Genomic DNA, 21,303 nt, shown 5'->3' with positions numbered 1-21,303 from the left:
TCTTCTTGTACTTGAAAAATGTTGTGCCACTTTCTTCTGGCTTTTATGGTTTCTGATGAGAAATTCAGTCATTCAAATTGTTTTTCACCTATAGGTAATGTATCATTTCTTTTGCTGCCTTTAAGATTTTTACTTTTTATTTTTAATTTTTTTACAAGTTTGATTATGTTTCTGTGTGGATTGGGTTTATCCTGTTTGGGATTTTCTTGGCTCCTTCAATCTTTTGTTTAATGTCTTTTACCAAATTGGGGAAGTTTTCAATTTCTTCATGTACTTGTCCAGTAGCATCCTCTTTCCCCTTTCTTTCCAGTACTGCAATTTAACAGTTGCATTATAGTCCCACAGATCCTTGAAGCTTTGCTCATTTTCTTCCCCCATTCTGTTTTCTCCTTATTGTTCAGATTGGGTAATTTCTATCATTTCTTTCAAGTTTATGGATTCTTCTATTCTCCCCATTCTGCTGTTGAGCCCATCAGTGAGCTTTTTATTTTTCTCATTGTATTCTTCACTTCTAAGTTCCTATTTCTTTTTCTTTACACCTTCCATTTCTCTGCAGAGACATTCTATTTCTTCTAAAAATAGAGTAAAACTCTATTTTTTGTGTGTTTCAATCATGTTTGTAATTGCTCACTGAAGTATTAAGAGCTGCTTTAAAGTCTCTGTCAGAACATGCTAATACTTCAGTTGTCTCAGTGTTGGCATCTATTGATCATCTCTTCATTCAAGTTTAGACTTAGACTTTCTTGGTTCTTGGTATGATGAGTAATTTTCTTTTGAAACCTGGACATTTTAAGTATTATGTTATGAGACTGGATATTATTTAAAGCTTCTGTTTTAGTTGGCTTTTCCTGGTGACAGAAATGGGATAACTTTTTTCTGTCTGCTGAGGGTACACATCTAGGTTCTCCACTTCTTGGCCTCCCAATACCCAAGTGAGGGCAGGGCTCCTCACTACTCCTGGGCCAGAGTGGGTACTCCAGTTCCCCACTCAGCTTCTGCTGATAACACCCTGGCTAAGAGTGGTAGGAGTGCTTGTTTTTGCTCCCTATTTGGCCTCCTTACTGCTGGGTAGTTGTGAAAGTCCTGATTCTCCACTGGGTCTTCTCTAACAATATCCCAACAGGGAGAAAAAGGGACACCTTCTGCGGGGTGGGAGACTGGAATATAAGCTCCCCACAAGGTCTTCATTGTAGGTGGAGTTTTGTTACTCCTGGAAGTGATGAAAGTCCCAGCTTCTGACTTAGCTTTCTCTGCACCACCTCAGCAGAGGGGTTGGGGTACATAATTGCAGGCTGATGAGGGTGGGTGTCTGGGATCCCCACTCAGCATTGGCTGGTGGGGTGGAGCCATAGTTTTTTCTGTGATGTTTGGCTGGAGAAGAACAGTTATTGTCTAAGGCTTTTTGTTTTTCTAGATGGCCCCTTCTCTGGTCCTTAGGCCAGAGAGAACAGGCTTTTGCTGTAGATGTTTCTGTTTGTACCCCCTGGTGTTTCTGGATTGCTGGCTTCTTTAGCTCGAAATCTGGGATATATGAGGCAAGAAGAAAACCCAAGGAACTCACCACCTATTCTTCCTTGGGTTCCTAGGTCTCTAGCTGGTCTACCTTCTTATTTCTACCTTTTCAGAGTCTTCCAGTTTTCTTATGTTTGTTTTACATATGATATCCAACAGTTTTAGTTGTACTTAGCAGGGGGAATAGGAAAGAGTATATATGCTCCATCTTTCCAGAAGCAGAATTCCACTTGACTTCAAATGTATTGTTTTACCAAACTCTCAGAACAATGCCATGAAGGCAATATTATACCCATTTTTCAGATGAAGACACTGAGGTTCAGATGTCATTCACCCAGTAAGTGGTATAAAGATAATTGGAAGATAAATGGGGTAAGAGTCAAATGAGTAAATACAGTGGGGGCAAAATAGCTCACTCCCTTCTTGTTTGTTTGTTGTTGTTGTTTTTTCTGCCTCTTGGTCCTTTAAAGAGGAACAAGGAAAGGGGTGGGGACATGTAACAGGATCCTTTTGATCCCAGGCTATAGTTCTTCAGTTTCTTTAGCCCTGACAGGTCTATTCCTATCTCCCACCAGGATGTTCTCTCTGGCAAGGGACACCCTCACCACCCTCACCTGTCTCCCACCTTCTTCCCTTTCTGCTACCCTATGCTCTGTTACTCTAAATTGCATCAGTGGCTTATTTTCTGAGCCCTTTCTCTTTCAGCCATAAACACTTGCCTCTTTATGAAGTACATGAAGAATCCCTCAGTGAAAGACTGAAGAGAGGCTTGAGTTAGTGGCTCCTTCTTTGGGTACCTCAGGTGATGTCCCCTGGCAGGCCACCATGAACATTTGTGGCCTGGGAAGAACAAATGCAGGCCTCTGGTCCAGCTTCCCACTTTCAATCCTCAGCTTCACCCTACATGACAAGGGGCCTTGCATAGGCCCAAATCCCATCCACACCAGCCCCCATGAACTGCTCTCCCTGCAGCCCAGTCTGTCCTGGGACTCAGGGAAGAGACCCAAGAAGGACCTCAGACAGCCACTTGAGAGGGGGCTTTCTGGGGGCCTCGTGTATCCAGAAAGAGAAGGTATAGGCTCCAATGAGAGCATCTAAATAGCCCTATAAGCCCTTTGTAGAAAGGCATGCAGTTGGAATTTAGTCCCAATGGGGCCCATGGCCTTTCTATTGAAAGCATGGTTTATAAACCAGCAGCAGCAGCACTACCAGGGAACTTGCTAGAAATGAAGATTCTCAGGCCCAACCCCACAGCTACTCAACCAGAATATGTTAAACAAGATCCCCAGATGATTCATATTTTAAGTGTTAGAATTTGAGAAGCCATATTCTGATGCAGGTGCCCAAGAACAGAACAATATTGCCTTATGGGGGTGAGAGGGGACAGTAGTTGCTTGTCTTAGGACTAGTATTTTATAAGCCATATGGGAGAATGTAGACTTTGCCCAGTCTAAGAGAAAGAGAGAGGGAGCTTTTCCAGTAGTTCTACAACCCTTTATTTCCTGGGGAAGGGGAGGGAAATTTCAATGGATCCTAACTCCTACCCCACAAACCTCTTATGTATGTATTCCCAGGCAAATGACTTCTCCCAGACTCTCGGGCTTTTTTCTCCACACAATAAAGAAGCCGAACCAGATGATCTCTCTCTAACCCTCCCTCCAGGGAAGCAAAACATCCTCGAATGGGAAGCAGCATAAAACTGTGAAAACAGCATGCATTTTTTTTATTATGTTATGTTAATCACCGTACATTACATCATTAGTTTTTGATGTAGTGTTCCATGATTCATTGTTTGCATATAATACCCAGTGCTCCATGCAGAATGAAAACAGCATGCATCTCAGAGGCAGTCTGAGCCTGTTTCACATTATAGCTCTACCATATATTCCTTGTGGGACCCTGTACAACTCAACCTCTCTGGTCCTCAGTTTCCTGTCTCAAAAAGTGGGCTAATAAAACTGCTGTATCAGCAGGGATGCACACAGAGAACCTACTACAGAACTGTGGCCTATAGTATAGGTTCAGAAAATACTATTGTTTATTCCAGCACAAATGTTTATGCCTTTTGTAGAGAATCGGCTGATCCTACAGGCAGAACAAAGACACAGAAAATTGTAGAAATGTTATGAGTCCCTGCTTCTTCATTTTCTTACCTAACAGGGTCTCTTTCTTCATAGAAAGGTCTGAGCTTTGTCAGCAATACCAGAAGCGGGAAGACTTAGCTCTGAACCGGTGGTCAGATCCATTAAATGAATTCTCTGCTCCTATTCAGACTAAACACAGGGACCTAATTCTCATAGTCTGTTATCTCCCTCTCCACACACGGAGTTACCAGGGGAGTTCAAGAAAGACACCACAAGAAGAGAGATGAAGTTTCTATAGGAGGAGAAGGAAGAAAAATGAATCACCGTATCTTGATTTTCCCTCCCACATATCTACAGAAGGCAAGGCATCTAGGTAGATTGGTGAAGGAGAGAATAGAAGAGGTAGAGAGAAGGCAGCACTAGGAGTTGTGAGATAGCATTGATGCCCAACTGGATTTATTTATATTTTTAAGAGACCAGGCAGGGGGGAACAAAAAAGAAACGAGATGGTAGAGCAGCATGGCTGTGAATTTTTAAACTTATAGTTAGCTAGAGGGAAAATACCATTTTTGCCACATTTTCATTCCACACAGGGTTACAATATTAATTGGCTTAGCAGACTTACAATCAGCAATTTCTTTTGCGGTGCACAGGTTAATGGAGTTGCCAGAGTGTTTCAGATATGAAATTGTTGCCTCATAATTATGTGGTTCTTCAAATTCAGCACTGAGAAGCATAGAGAAAAAGGTTACTTAAAATAAAACATTGTTTTAAACATATTTTAAAACTTTTTGTATTTTTTCTTCATTAGAGAGGTAATATGTCTGATGAATATGGTGATTTAAACAGATATGGAAGGCACACCACCCCTACTCTAAACTATAGAAATTCTGAAAAATATAACACAAAGAATTATATGAAGAATACAGAACTCATCTAGAAATCAGTAAAGTCTCCAGGTGCCATATATAGGGAGGAAAGCACAACTAAAGAATTAAGTGAGAATTACATGCAAAGGGAAACTGAGACAGATAAAGAAAAATCTTAATGACTGGGTGGCTGAGGATTTACTTTGAGTCAGAAGTAATAGGAAGCTAGAACTAAGCTATCAGCATAAAGTTCAGAGTCAAAAATGCCATTTCATCTGTAAAACAAATTGTAAAAAATATATGTACACTTTCCCAGGGAATAGCAGGGAAGCTTGGTATCCAGCTATGACTGTTGGAGCCTTTTAAAAGAACCACCCATGAGAAATCAGAAACTTGAAAACCAAGTACAGGTGAGGTTCTAAATGTATACCGTGTATTTCAGAGACTCAGAGACAAAATGGTGCTTGCAATCCAACCCTCTCTTGTACAGCAAATCTGAAATCATTCTGTAAAGATGCTTCCACAACCCAAGGCACCTATGGTGGCCAAAGGAAACAATTCCCACTTAAAACAAGCTTATAGTGAAAAAAAAAAAAAAAAGCAAACCACATAAAGAGATGAGCTACCACACATAGTCAGAAGATATAACAGAATGACAGAATTAAACAACAGAAAGACATGAAAATGACTTTAAAATAAGTATTTTTTTAAATGTTCAAAGAAATAAAGGAATAAAAGCCATTAGGTAAAAAACAAAACAAAAAACTCAAGAGCGTGAAAAAAGAATGTAGCTTTAGGGACAGGAGAAAGGAGTTACAGAAATCATTAGTTCTTGTAATAAAAAATTTAATGCAGAAGTTGAAAAGTAGATTAGACACAGCAGGAGAGAGAATTGGGGAATTAGTTAGATTTAAGGAAGTCACTCAGAATACAGCACAGAGAGATGAAGAGATGGAAAATATTAAAAGAGAAGTTAACCGTGGGGAAGATAGAATGAGAAGGTTCAACATATATAGACCAGGGATTCCAAAAGGGAAAAAGGAAAGGGATGATGAAAAGGAGTCAGTATTCACATGATAATACCTAAGACTTTTAAAATTAAAAAGGGACATAAATCCTTCAATTGAAGTAGCTTCAACAATAAGAAATAATGATAAATCCACACTTACATACTTTGTAATAAGTTAGCATAAGTCAAAGGAAAAAAATGTAAAAGCTGTGTGAGAGAAAAGATAGATTACCAAGGAATAGCAGACTGGCAAGGGGCTTCTCATTAGCAGCAATAGGTGGTGGAGATTGTGGATAATATCTTAAGGGCTGAGGAAAGATATCAGTATCAAATTATCTTCTAGCTAAATTGTCATTAAACCTGAGGGAGAAACAAAGACCTTTTCAGAATACCAGTACACATATTTACTGCTCATAGATTCTTGCTGAAATACATCAAATCATTCAAATAAATTGAACTAGTAATGAAGTAGGATATAAGAAACAATGGTGGGGGAGTATCTAGAAAAGATGGCAGAGCAGGAAATCCTGAACTCACCCGGTCCCACAGACACAGTGAGATAACAACTACATCTATTGAACGAACTCTGAAATTGACCTCAAGACTGGCAAGACAGACCTTCCACTATTAATTGGACAGAGACCACATGGAAAATGGTAAGGGGGTGGAGACATAGTTGGGAAGCAAATCCTCAGCAAGACTAACCACAAATGGGAGGGACACCACAAGCAGGAAGAAGCAGAAGGATCAGACCCCCCCCACCCACCCAGGCACCAGGGACCTGCATTGGGAAGACGAGTCCTCATAACATCTGGATTTGAAAACCAGTGGGGCTTAACTTCTGGAGTTTTTAAAATCAGCAGGTTTAATTCTGGGAGAGCTGGAGGGTGAAAAGAAACCGAGTCCCTGAACTGAAAGAGCCAGCATAATAAATAACTTGGCTGAGACACAGCACAGAAGCAGCAGTTGGCAAGGTGCCTGGGGTAGATGTCAGTTTTTATTTACTACTCTCAGAATGGGTGCTGGTGGGGCAGGAGTCTTCAGGAAATTTCTCCAGGTACCAAAGCAGTGGCAGGCACCGTTTCTCCTCCCCCTCCCCAACTCTAGATGATCAGACACTTGTAGGAGCCAGCTCTAAAACTCTCAATCTAACTTGCTAGCACCACATGCCCCACCCCTGTGTTCACCTGCAGACACGCCCCATCCGACCCACCCAACTCAGCAGGTGTTCCTTCAAAGCAGCTCCTGCCTGGCCATACCCTACATGTGGCCCCAGCAGAAACCATTATCATTCCAAAGTGACTCCTGCCCTGGGGAGAAGGGGGAGATAATACTACACACCAGCATGCCCACAGTTCCGACTGGCTGTGTAGGAAGTGGGCCCTGCTGTGGGGTGAGCCTGCAACTGTGGCAGAGAGGCTAATTGCAGACATCCAGTCTGACTGCTGTCCCTGCCCACATAGGAGCCCCCTCTGGTCTCAGACAGGCCTCTCAACAGCTGAGGGACCAAACCTTGAGGAAGTGCTCACAATAGGGAAAGTGGGCCATTGCAGCCAGCTGGACTGAAGGCAATCACAGCTCAGACACAACAGTAAGGCACACACAGCCCACAAGGGAGACATCCCTGCAGTGCCTGATTCTTGTGACCTGGAGGGATTATGCTACAAGACATGATAGGACCTCTTCTACACGAGGCCACTACTTTTAAGACCAGGAGATGTAGCTGACCTCCCTAATATATAGAAACAAACATAGCGAGTTAGACAAAATGAAGGGACAGACAAATATGTCCCAAATAAAAGAATAAGACAAAAATCACAGCAAAAGAGCTAAATGAAACAGAGATAAACAATATGCCTGATAAAGAATTCAAAGTAATGGTCATAAAGACATTCACTGGACTTGAGGAAAGGGTTGATGATCTCAGTGAGAACTTCAATAAAGAGATAAAATATATATAAAAAAGAACCAGTCAGAGATGAAGAATTCAATAACTGAAATAAGAAATACATGAGAGGAGGGGCACCTGGGTGGTTCAGTTGGTTAAACGTCTGAATCTTGATTTCAGCTCAGGTCACGATCTCAGGGTTGTGAGATTGAGCCCCACATTGGGCTTCACACTGGGCACAGAGCCTGTTTAGGATTTCCTCTCTCCCTCTCCCTCTGCCATTCCCCCACCTTAAAAAATACATGAGAGGGAATGAAAAACAGATTAGAGGACACACAGAAGAACAGATCAGCAATCTGGAAGACAGGGTGATAGAAAGCATCCAAGCTGAATGGCAAAAAGAAAAAAAAAATGAGAATAGATTAAGGAAACTCAGTGACATAAACTAGTGCAAAAACATTCACATTATAGGGGTCCCAAAAGGAGAAGGAAAGAGAAAAGGGGAAGCAAAAAACTTATTTGAAGAAATAATAGCGGCAAACTTCCTGAATCTGGGGAAGGATACAGAAATCCAGATCCAGAAGGCAAAGAGAGACTCCAGCAAAATTAACCCAAGGAGGTCCACACCAAGACACATAATAATTAAAGTGGCAAAAAGTAAGGATAAAGAGAAAATTTTAAAGGCAGCAATAGAAGAGAGTTACATACAAGGGAAACCCCACAAGGCTATTAGCTGATTTTTCAGCAGAAGTTTTACAGGCCAAAGGGAATGGCATGATATATCAAAATACTGAGGAAAAAAAAAATCCTGCAACCAAAAATAACCTACCCATCAAGGTTATCATTCAGAATAGGAGAGGTTAAAAATTTCTCAAACAAAAGTTAAAGGAGTTCATCATCACTAAACCAGATTTATAAGAAATGTTAAAGTGAATACTTTGGAAAGAAAAGGCCATGACTAGAAGAAAATCATTAATGGAAAAAATTTCACAGGTAAAAGCAAACATATAGTGAAGGCAGTAGATTAATCACTGATAAAGCCAATATGGAGGTTAAAACACAAAAGTAGTAAAAACAATAATATCTATAAATAACAGTCAAGGAATACACAAAATAAAAAGATGTAAAATATGGTATATACAAAAAACCTGGAGAGGGGAGTAAAAATTTAGTGCTTTTAGAACATGTTTAAACTTCAGTGAGCATCAACTTAATAAAGACAGCTATATACATAAGATGTTATATATGAACCCAGTGGTAACCACAAATAAGAAACCTTTAACAGATACAAAAAAATAATAAAAAACAACATAAAAAGAAAGGAATACAAGTATAACACTAAATAAAGACATCAAACCACAAGGGAAAAGAGTAAGAGAAGAAAAAAGGAACAAAGAATTACAAAAACATACAGAAAACAATTAACAAAATGACAGTAAGTACATACCTATCAATAATTACTTTAAATGTAAATAGACTAAATGCTCCGATCAAAAGACACAGGCTGACTGAATGGATATAGAAACAAACCCATGTGTATGCTGCCTATAAGATACTTACTTAAGATCTAAAGACACATACAGACTGAAAGTGAAGGTCTGGAAAACATATATCATTTAAATTAAAGTGAAAAAAAAAAAAAAAAAAAGCCAGGGAAGCAATACTTATATCAGACAAAACAGACTTTAAAACAAAGACTAGCAAAAGACAAAGAAGGGCACTACATATTGATAAGGGGATCAACCCAACAAGAGGCCATAACAATTATAAATATCTATGCACCCAACATTGGAGCACCTAAATAAATAAAGCAAATATTAACAGACTTAAAGGTAGAAACTAACAGTAATACAATAATAGCAGGGGACTTTAATACCTGTTTCCATCAATGAATAAATCATACAGACAGAAAATCAACAAGAAAACAGTAGTTTTGAAGCACACATTAGACCCAATGGACCGAAAAGATATATACAGAATATTCCACCCAAAAACAGCAGAATACACATTCTTTTCAAGTACACATGAACATTCTCCAGGACAGATCACATTAGGCCACAAAAGAAGTCTCAATAAATTTAAGAAAACTGAAGCCATACCAAGGATCTTTTCCAACCACAACAATATAAAACTAGAAATCAATTACAACAAAAAATCTGGAAGGAACACAACTACAGAAGGCTATATAATATGCTACTAAATAATGAATGAGTCAAACAAGAAATAAAGGAAAAAATAAAAAAAATACATGGAGATAAATGAAAATGAAACCACAATGGTCCAAAATCTTTGGGATGCAGCAGTACAGGCCTAACTCAAGAAACAAGAAAAATCTCAAATAAAAGACCTAACTTTATACCTAGAAGAGTTAGGAAAACAACAAAGCACAAAGCTAATAGAAGGAAGGAAATAATAAAGATTAGAGCAGAAATAAATGAACTTGAGACAAAAAAAAAATAGAAAAGATCGATGAAACCAGAAGCCAGTTCTTCAAAATGATAAACAAAAGTGATAAGCCTTTAGCCAAATTTATCAAGAAAACAAGAGGAGTTAAGTAAATATAATCAGAAATGGAGGAGTAAGAACTGACAGTAAATACAAAGGATTATAAGAGACCATTATGAACAATTTTATGCCAAAAAATTGGACAACCTAGAAGAAATGGATAAAATCCTAGAGATTTATCATCTTCAGAAACTAAATTAGGAAGAATTACAAAATTTGAACAGACTGATTACTAGTAATCAGGAATCTAAATTGATTCAGTAATAAAAAAAATTCCCAACAAACAAAAGTCCAGAATCAGATAGTTTCAGGATGAATTCTATCAACTATTTAAAGAAGAGTTAATATCTATTCTTCTCAAACTATACCAAAAAATAGAAGAGAAAGTAAAAGTTCCAAGTTCATTCTATGAGTTCAGCATGACCCGGATACCAAAACCAAACAAAAACACTACAAAAAAAGGAAACTATAGGTCAATATCTCTGATAAACATAGATACCAAAAATCCTCAACAAAATACTAACAAACCAAATCCAACAATACATTAAAAAAAATCAAGACTGAGTAGGATTTATTCCAGGATGCAAGTGTGGTTCAATATTTGCAAATCAATCAGTGTGATACATCACCTTAATAAGAGAAAGGATAAAAACCTTATGATCATTTCAACAGATGCAAAAAAAAGGGGGGGGGCATTTGAAAAAATACATCTATTTATGATTAAAAAAAAAAATCTCAACAAAGTGGGTTTAGGGGTAATACACCTGAACATATAAAGGCCACATATGAAAAACAAATAACATTATACTCAAAGGTGAAAAGCTGAAACTTTCCCTCTAAGATCAGGAAGAAGACAAGGATGTTTTCTCTAACCACTTTTATTCAACACAATACTGGAAATCCTAACCACAGCAATCAGACAAGAAAAAGAAATAAAAGGCAATCCAAATTGGTAAGGAAGAACTTACTATTTGCAGATGACATAATACTATATATAGAAAACCCTAAAGACTCCACCAAAAAACTATTCAAACTGATTAATGGTTCAGTGAAGTTGCAGGATACAAATAAGTATACAAATATCTGTTGCATTTCTATACAATAACAGTGAAGTAGCAGAAAGAGAAATTAACAATTCCATTTACAAATGCACCAAAAAGAATAAGATACCTAGGAATAAATCAATCAAGGAGGTGAAAGACCTGTACTCTGAAAACTATAAAACATTGATGAAAAAGACAGAAGATGAGACAAATGGAAAGATACACTATGCTCACAGATTGGCAGAATTCATATTGTTAAAACGTCCATACTACCCAAAGCAATCTAGATTCAATGCAATTTCTATCAAAATACAAATAGCATTTTTCACAGAACTAGAATAATTGTATGTAAATTATCATATGCATGTAAAATATTTACAGTATATAAAATATACAAATTAAAAAATTTGCATGGAATCACAAAAAGACCTTGAATATCCAAAGCAATCTTGAGAAAGAAGAACAAAGCTAGAGGTATCACAATCCCCAATTTCAAGATATACCATAAAGCTATAATAATCAATAAAATATGGTGCTGGCACAAAATTAGACACATAGATCAATAGAACAGGGCAGAAAGCCCAGAAATAAACCCACACTTATATGCTCAGTGAATCTATGACAAAGAAGGCAAGAATATACAATGGGGAAAAGACAATCTATTCAACAAATGGTGCGGGGAAAACTGGACAGCTGCATGCAAAAGAATGAAACTGGACAACTTTCTCATGACATACACAAAAATAAACTCAAATGGATTAAAGATCTAAATGTGAGACCTGAAACCATAAAACTCCTAGAAGAAAACATGGGCAGTAATCCCTTTGACATTGGCCTTAGCATATATTTATCGATAGGTCTCCTCAGGTAAGGGAAACAAAAGCAAAAATAAACTATTGGTACTTCATCAAAATAAAATGCTTTTGCACAACAAAGGAAACCATCAACAAAACAAAAAGGCTTGGAGAAGATATTTTTAAATGACATATCTGATAAGGGTTAATATCCAAAACATATAAAAAAGCTTACACATCTCAAAACTGAAAAAATAAATAATCCAATTAAAAATGGGCAGAGGGGGGCACCTGGGTGGCTCAGTCAGTTAAGGATCTGCCTTCAGCTCAGGGCATGATCTCAGGGTCCTGGGATGGGGCCCTGCATTGGGTTCCCTGCTCAGCAGGGAAGCCTGCTTCTCCCTCTGCCGGTCTGCCTGCTTGTGCTCTCTCACTCGCGCATGCTCTCCCTTTCTCGAATAAATAAAATCTCTTTTAAAAATGGACAGAGGACCTGAATAGACATTTTTCCAGAGAAAACATACAGATGGCCAATAGACACATGAAAAGTTGCTCAACATCACTCATCATCAGGGAAATGCAAATTAAAACCATGATGAGATATTACTTTACACCTGTCAGAATGGCTAGAAGCAAAAAGACAAGAAATAACAAATGTTTGCAAGGCTGTAGAGAAAAAGGAACCCTCATGTACTGTTGGTGGAAATGTAAATTGGTACAGCCAGTGTGGAAAACAGTACGGAGGTTCCTCAAAAAATTAAAAATAGAACTACCAGACAATCCAGTAATTCCACTACTAGGTATTTACTCAAGAAAAATGATGACACTAATTTGAAAAGGTATACACACCCCTATGTTTACTGCAGCATTATTTACAATAACCAAGTTATGGGAGCAGCCCAAGTGTCATCAATAGATGAGTGGATAAAGAACAAGTGGTATGTATATACAATGGAACATTACTTATCCATAAAAAGGAATGCAATCTTGCCATTTGTGGCAACATGGATGGACCCAGAGGGTATAATGCTAAGTGAAATAAAGACAAAGACAAATACCATATGATTTCACATATATGTGGAATCTAAAAAACAAACAAATGTATAAACAAAGAGGAAACAGATACATAAATACAGAGAACAAACTGGTGGTTACCAGAGGGGTGGTTGGTGGGGGAATGGGGGAAATAAGTGAAGGGGATTAAGAGGTACAAACTTCCAGGTATAAATAAATAAGTCATGGAGAGGAAAGTACAGCATAGGTAATATAGTCAGTAATACTGTAATAACACCGTGTGGTGACAGATGGTGACTACACTTATTGTGGTGAGCATTGAGTAAGAGAATTGTTGAATCAGTATGATGTGTACCTGAAACTAATAAGACACTGTATGTTAATTATATTTCAATTAAAAAAAGAAATAATGGTGATCAAATAAATTAATAAAGCTATTGGTAAGTCTAAATATATATCAACTGTAAAAATGACTAATTTGTAGAAGTTTAAGAGTAAGATGGAATTAAAAATATTAAATAATAATATGAAAAATAGTGGGAGAGGGCTATGAGAGTTATCCTCACATCTTTGTATCATTTAGGAGCAAGAGAGAGATTTTGATTATCAGACTTAGTTAATTGGATGTCAAAATTTAACTGTAACTACTAAAAAGAATAGAAATAGAGTGTTTAACTTCTCAATTGGTAGAAGGAGACTATGGAAATGAGAAAACTTAAATATTAAAGAAGGCAGAAAAGGAAAAAAAATACACATGTAAAAAATTTCATAATATACTTAAAATGAGAAAAAATCCAAATAGATCAAGAATCACAATAAACGCAAATAGATTTCTTTAATAAAATAGTATCTGCATGTTGTTAAAATCTAGCTAATGCTGCCAAAAAGCAAATCAAAGCTCCTTTATAAATGTATGGAAAAAGATATGCAAACCAAATACTAACCAAAAGAAATCTTAGGTAGGTTTATTAATATTAGACCATACTTTAGCATGACTGATCAAGAAAATGAGAGAAGGTACACACATGCGTGCATATACACACATGCACACAAATTATGGACAAGAAAGACAATACTAGAGAGAGATTTAGGTTTTCAGAAATCTAAAAAAATGTTAGGATAAACTTTCTGCTTAACAAAGCAGAAATTTGAAAATTTAGGAAAAACTGGTGAACTTATAAATATAAAATTACCCCAGTGACTGAAGAACTATATACAAAGGCTGATAAGCCAATAAAACATTCATGAGCCTGAATCAATAGTACATACATCCACTCTCCCTCCCACTTACCTTCACACTCAATCCATCCTTCTTTCTCCTCCACCAAATAGTTTTATGGGCAAGTTTGAATGAATAGTTTCAGAGAACAGAAAAAGAGAAAAGCTACCCTACTCATTTTAAGAGGGCAGTATGATTTTGATATGAAAACTACAACATGACCAAAAATTAAAAATATAGCTCAATCTCACTTAAAAGATTTTAGCCCAAACTCACTAAATACTAAAAAAAATGAATTAATTAGTATTAAAATTAACTCAAGAACAACTAAAATTTATTCAAGATGTCAATATGGCATCAGAAAGTCTACTTAATCACACTTTTCTCTTATGAGAAAACCAGATTATTTTAATAGATGCAAAAAAACCATACCACACAAACTTTCTTAACTAGATTAATCTCCAATATCATACTTAATGGTGAACTGTAGCAAAGAATTAATATCTCAACTCCACTGGAAACTTCCGCAATAGGGAAAAAAGACAAACTCATAGAAAATTGGACAAATGGATATTATAGACATCACAGAAGAAATTTTGAATAGCTTATAAAAATAAATTCACACACAAAAAAATAAAAAATAAATTCACAACCATGTAGTAAACAGGGAAATGGAATTGAGATAATGAGAATTAGTTCACACCCATCAGTTTAAGCAAGAATCCCAAAGTTTGAAAATAATACCTCATTTGGCAAGAAGAAACTGGAACTTTATACTAGCTTGAGAATATAAACTGGCACAGCCACTTTGGAATATATTTTTCAATATCTAGTAAAACTGAAGTTGTTTACTATTGTTTAGAAATTTTATTTCTTAGTAAATAACCTAGGGGAAACCTGGTTTTATATATATATGAGATGATTATTATAGCATCATTTGAAAGGGTGAACATTCAAAACAACTGGAATGTCTCTCAGAAAGGGAACACATGAACAAATTGTGGTATGTTCATATGATGGAATATCTACAATATGCAATTATATTGACTAAACTAGACTTATATGCATCAACATAGATAGAATATGAAAACACAGCTTTGAAAAAAAATCATGCTACAGGATAATAAGATGCCATTTATAAAAAAATGTAAAATACCATATCTGTAACAAATATGAATTTGTAGTTAAAGTATAAAATATACACTAAATGGATACATTCCTGTATCCATATTACAATTTGCTGCTGGGAGGGAGAATGAGATTGAGACTGAGGAGTGAAATGAAGGGGACTTCATCTGTATCTGCAACAAATGGAAAATTACTACTTCACTAAATGTGGAACATAGGAGAGGGAGGAAAAGAATCACCTATGACCTTCCCACCTTAACACAAGTGAGGTCTTAGTATTTTAGTATTCTTCGTGATTTTTTCCATTTATATAAATGTATATTAGTATACTTGCTGTTACAGACAATGAAGAGGTTGGAGTTCTCTCTTTTCTTGTCCCCCCCTTTCCCATTTATTATTACAAGCACATTCCACCTGATTGTTTTCCCTCATTTGACCAGCTTAAGTATTTTCAGATTTTTTTAAAATCATATTCTCTAAAGATGTATGAATAGTTCATTTTGCTGAAAAGGAAAAATTATGAACTCTAATGCATCAGTAGTTTCTCCCCTATTTTGTTTCCCTTCCCTATCATAAAGTAATTGAGAGAAACTTTCTTAAATTATAGACTATGCCATGTATCTCATGCTCCAGTGACCTAACAATCTCATCAGGTCTATGGTAAATTAACTTTATTAATAAGAAACAATTTGTGGAAAAATTGAAAGAAGATGTCTAATCAATTTCTTGGACAATTTTTGTCAGAAATGAATAAGTATCTGACTTTAGATGATCGAAAAGAATTTCAACTGAATATAAAAAAAAAAAAACATCTTTCAGATCAATTGTCTTTACAGAGGGACAGTCCCAGGATTAATGTTAAAAGTGAAAAAAGATATTGTAGATGTATTTAAACCTCCTTTTTTAACCACATGAAAATACTTTTTATCCTTTTCCTGGTCCATTAAAACCAGATCTGAAATCTGCCTTGATTTAATACAGTGTGGGTCAATATAAAGAACTTGGATTGCAGGGAAGAAATAACAATGATTTAAATAAATCTATGTGTCAATTTTTTTGTTTTCACATTTATTAAAATATCTGTCTATAGTCTGTCTCCAGAACTATAGACATTATTGGGAGGCAGCACAGAATTATAGACAAACTTGGATCTTGGGGTCAGACAGATATAAACTTGAATCCTAGCTCTTCTACTTTCTAATTATAAAGTACTGAATAAATACCTTAATCTCAGTTTCCTACTTTATAAAATAGTAATAATAAAATCTAATTTAAAGGTGTATTGTGGATATTGAATGAAATATTTGCTTTCTGCACACAGGCATTCCAATAAAGTGTGCTAGTAATAATATTATATTGGAAGACAGAAATTATAATATTAAAAAAATAAGTTTCGACACACATCTGACAGGTGACTATGATCCCTTCCAGAGACCTTGGAGGGTGGGTACTATCTTCGTGCTCTCCCTCTGCTGTGCTCCAAGCATGCAAGTATCTCTCAGAGGGGAGCTCTTATACACATCTGGTTTTTAGTCTAGTGCCATGGTTTTTGTGGCTGCTATCCAGAAAATGCTTCTTGATCACCTGATTCTGGTGGCCAGGGGGGCTTATGTTCCTGTGTCCCACAGGACTGTAACAATTGGAGAGACAGTTCTTGGCCTGCTGTCATCCCTAGGGCATTGTATAAACATCAGGCTGAAACACAACCCCAGTCATTCTGTTAAAGAGGCCCATTTGCTTATCCTGGAGTTTTGGCCTGAAGGCCAGGCTTCAGGTGTGCCACACATCTAGAGGCCTATGGAGGGGCTCTCAGGGGACATAGGCCAGTGGCCACCATCTTTGTACTCTCTCTTTCTGCCTCACTACTACTCACAGGCATCTCCCAGAAAGGAGCCTATACATTCATCTGGAGCCCTGATTGTTCTGTCACCCAGGGGACACTTCCAGATTGCCTAGCCAGTGGGGCTTATGTTTGCAGTCACATAAGACTGTAGATAACTGAATACTCTAAAAGTTGCTGTCAGAGAGTCTGGCTCCTAATCAGCCTGAATCTGGGTGCTGACTGAGGTCCTCTCCTTTGGGACACTAACACGTCTTGGCATAGCTTCACTACTGGGAGCTATTAACAATATAATAGGCTGCTTGGATGATCAAAAAGTTTGAGAACATCAGATGCTAGGGCAGGGTTGAATGATAAGGTTTATCTCCTACACAAGACCACTCCTTCAAGACTGGGAGAGGTGGCCATTTCATCTACTATATAGAAACCAACACAGAGAGTCAAGCAAAATGAAGAAACAGAGGAATGTGTTCTGGAAAAAAAAAAAAAAAAAAAAAAAAAGCCCACAAGAGAAAACCATGGGAAAAAACCTTAATGGAATAGAGATAAACAATCTAACTAATAAAGAGTTCAAAGTAATGGTCATAAAGATGCTTACTGAACTTAGGAGAAGAATGGATGAACACAGTAAGAACTTAAAAGAGAAAATATAAATAGTACCAGTGGAAGTCACAAAGCTGAAGAATACAATAACTGAGCTGAAAAGTACACTAAAGGGATTCAATAGCAGAGCAGATGAAGCAGGACAAAGGATCAGTGACCTCAAAGACTAGACACTGGAACTTAGTCAATCAGAGCAATAAAAAGAAAAAAGAATGAAAAAGAGTGAAGAAAGCTTAAAGGACTAGTAGGACAACATCAAGCTGACTAATGTTCACATTATAGGGGTCCCATGAGAAAAGAGAGAGGGGGTCAAAAAGAAATAATTACTGAAAATTTCTCTAACCTGGAGGAAAAAAACACACATGTAGATCTAGGAAGACCAGAGAGTTCCAAATGAAATAAACCCAAGGAGACTCACACAAAGGCACATTATAATTAATATGTTGAAAATTAAAGAGAATGCTACAAGCAGGAAGAAAAAAACAACTTGTTACATACAAAGGGAACACACCTAAAACTATGCGATTTCTTCAGTAGAAACTTTGTAGGCCAGAACAGAATGGCATGATTTGTTCCAAGTGCTGGAAGAAAAAAACTTCAACCAAGAATATTCCACCTGGCAAAGTTGATGTTAAGAACTGAATTGGAAGTGTTTTGGAGATAGAGTTTTCCAAACCAGCAAAAGGTATAAGAGTTCATCACCACCTAACCAACTTTACCAAAAATGTTAAAGGAACTTCTTTATATGAAAAGAAAGGGCACTAATTAGTAACAAGAAAATTTATAAAAGTATAGGTAAAGGTAAGTATATGGTAAAGGTAAATATATAATAAGGTAGTAGATTAATCACATAAAGCCAATATGAATGTTAAAAAAACAACAGTAGTAATAGTAATAATAACTGTAATTGTAATAATTAGTTAAGAGATATACAACATAAAAAAGATGTAAAATGTGACATCAAAAACATAAAACATGGAGATAGAGTAAAAATGTAGAGCTTTAGAATGTGTTCGAACTTAAGTTATCAACTTAAGATAGACTGTTATAAATCTAAATTGTTATATGTAAGCCTCATGGTAACCACAAAGCAAAAACCTATTGTATATACACAAAAGATACTGAGGAAGAAATGTAAGCATACCACTAAAGAAAGTCATCAAACCACAAAGGGAAAGAGAAAGAGGAGAATAAAGGAAAAGGGGAAACTACAGAACACTGAGAAAACAATTAACAGAATGGCAAGAAATACTTATCAATAATTACTTAAATGTAAATGAGTGAAATTCTCTAATCAAAAGACATAGAGTGGCTGAATGAATGAGAAAACAAGACCTACCTATATGCTACCTACAAGAGACTAATCTTCAGATTTAAGGAGACACAGACTGAAAGTGAAGGGTTGGAGAAAGATACTCCATGCAAATGAAAACCAAAGGGAAGTGGGGGTAGCTATACCTATATCAGACAAAATAGACTTTAAAACAAAGATTGTAATAAGAGACAAAGAAAGCATTACATAATGATAAAGGGGCCGATCCAATAAGAGGATACAACATCTGTAAATATTTATGCGCCCAACACAGGAGCACCTTAATATATATGTAACAAATATTAACAGACCTAAAGGGAAAAACAGACAGTAATACAATAATAATAGGGGACTTTGATACCCCACTTCCACCAATGGATAGATCATTCAAACAGAAAATCAATAAGGAAACATCAGCCTTAAATGACACATTAGACCAGATGGACTTAACTGATATATAAGAACATTCCACTCAACAGCAGCAGAATATACATTTTTCTCAAGTGTGACTAGAACATTCTCCAGGATAGATCATATGTTAAGCCACAAAACAAGTCTTAATAAATTAAAGAATACTGAAATCATTATTGAGGATCTTTTATGACCACAATGGTATAAAACTAGAAATTATAAAAAGAAAATTGGAAAGTTCACAAATATATTTTTATAGAGATTAAACAACATGTTACTGGTCAAAGATGAAAAGAGAAATAAAAAAATACCTTGAGAGAAATGAAAATGGGAATACAACATAAACTTATGGGATGCAGCAAAAGCAGTTCTAAGAGCAAAGTTCATAGAGATAAATGCCTACCTCAAGAAACAAGAAAAATCTCAGACGAACAACCTAACATTACCCCTCAAGGAACTAGAAAAAGAAGAACGAATGAAGCTCAAAGTTAGGAGAAGGAAGGAAATTACAAAGATTAAAGAGGAAATAAATGAAACGAAAAGACAACAGGAAAGATCAATGAATATAAGAGCTGATTCTCTGAAAAGATAAATTTTGCACAGTGAAAAAAACCATCAACAAAATAAAAAAGCAACCTACTGAATGGGAGAGAATATTTACAAATTAGATATATGATAAGGGATCAATATCAAAAATATATAAAGAACTTCTACAACTCAATAGCAAAAACTCCCAAACAATCCAATTGAGAAATGGGCAGGATATCTGAATAGACTTTTTTTTTTCCCCCAGAGAAGACATGGAGATGGCCAATAGGTACTTAAAAAGATGTTTAACATCACTAATCAGAGAAATGCAAATCAAAACCACAGTATTACCTCATACCTGTTAGAATGGCTATTATCAAAAAGAGAAGAAATAAAAAATGTTAATGTGATGTGGAGAAAAGGGAACTCTTGTGAGCTGTTACATGAGAATGTAAATTGGTGCCGTCATTACAGAAAACAAAATGGAGGTTCCACAATAAATTAAAAATAGAACAATCATATGATCCAGCAATTCCACTTCTGAGTTTTTATCTGAAGTCTACAAAAATGTTAACTCAAAAAGATATATGAGACCCTCATGCTCATTGTACCATTATTTATAATAGCAAAGATAGGGAAGCAATCTAAATGTCCACTGATGGATGGTTAAGGAAATGTGGTACATATATACAATGAATACACACACACACACACACACACACACACACACACACACACAGAGCCATAAAAAAAAAAGAAATCTTGCCATTTGTGACAATATGGAAGGACCTTAAGAACATTATGCTAGGTAAAATAAGCAGACAGAGAAAGACTAATACCACATGATCTCACTTACATGTGTCATCTAAAAAAAAAGAAAGAAAGAAAGAAAGAAAGAAAGCAAGCAAGCTCCGAACTCATAGACACAGAGAACAACAGAATGATGGTGGACAAAGGTGCAGGGTGGAGTTTGGATAAATGGGTGAAGGTTGGTGGTCAAAGGTACATACTTCCAGTTATAAAATAAATCATGGGGATATAATGTACATCCTGTTGATTACAGTTAATAATAATATATTGCATTATCTGAAAGTTGCTACCATATATAGAGCTTAGAAGATATCACAAGAAAAAAATTGTAACTATGTACGGTGACAGACGTTAATAAACTTATTGTGACCATTTTACAATATAGACACAAATAATGAATCATTATGATGTACACTTGAAAATTATATAATATTATATGTCAATTATACCCAACTGAAAAAGGTTTTTTTGAAGTTTGCATTTTGGAAAGTTCTTTTTATTACTGACATAGCATCAACTTTCTCTATTTTCTGACTTTCTCATAGAAAACCTCTAATAACTTAAGTATTACATTGTTTCTTAATGATATTTTCAACATTATGTATGTTCAAGAAGAAACAACAGCTCTGTAAATGCAGGGTTAGTGTGACAGATGATTTACAAAAGAAATTTTCTCATTGTGTTTGAATTCTTGGAATTCTATCTTCAAAATCAGTTTTTGAACAGTGGGGTCT

At 36.1% G+C, this 21,303-nt stretch overlaps 1 protein-coding gene across 1 annotated transcript in view; it reads right to left on the bottom strand.

The window, feature by feature from the left end:
• Positions 1 to 21,303, bottom strand: part of FYB2 (FYN binding protein 2) — a 94,607-nt gene that overhangs the window by 52,744 nt on the left and 20,560 nt on the right. The window contains 1 exon segment of the mRNA XM_078073092.1: positions 4,222 to 4,322. Coding sequence (XP_077929218.1) covers positions 4,222 to 4,322 — 101 coding nt within the window.

The sequence above is a fragment of the Halichoerus grypus genome, chromosome 5, assembly GCF_964656455.1.
Source record: "Halichoerus grypus chromosome 5, mHalGry1.hap1.1, whole genome shotgun sequence".
In the NCBI taxonomy this organism is placed as follows: Eukaryota; Metazoa; Chordata; class Mammalia; order Carnivora; family Phocidae; genus Halichoerus; species Halichoerus grypus.
The sequence above is the reverse complement of the archived record's forward strand: the minus strand, read 5'-3'. Positions and strand labels throughout refer to the sequence as shown.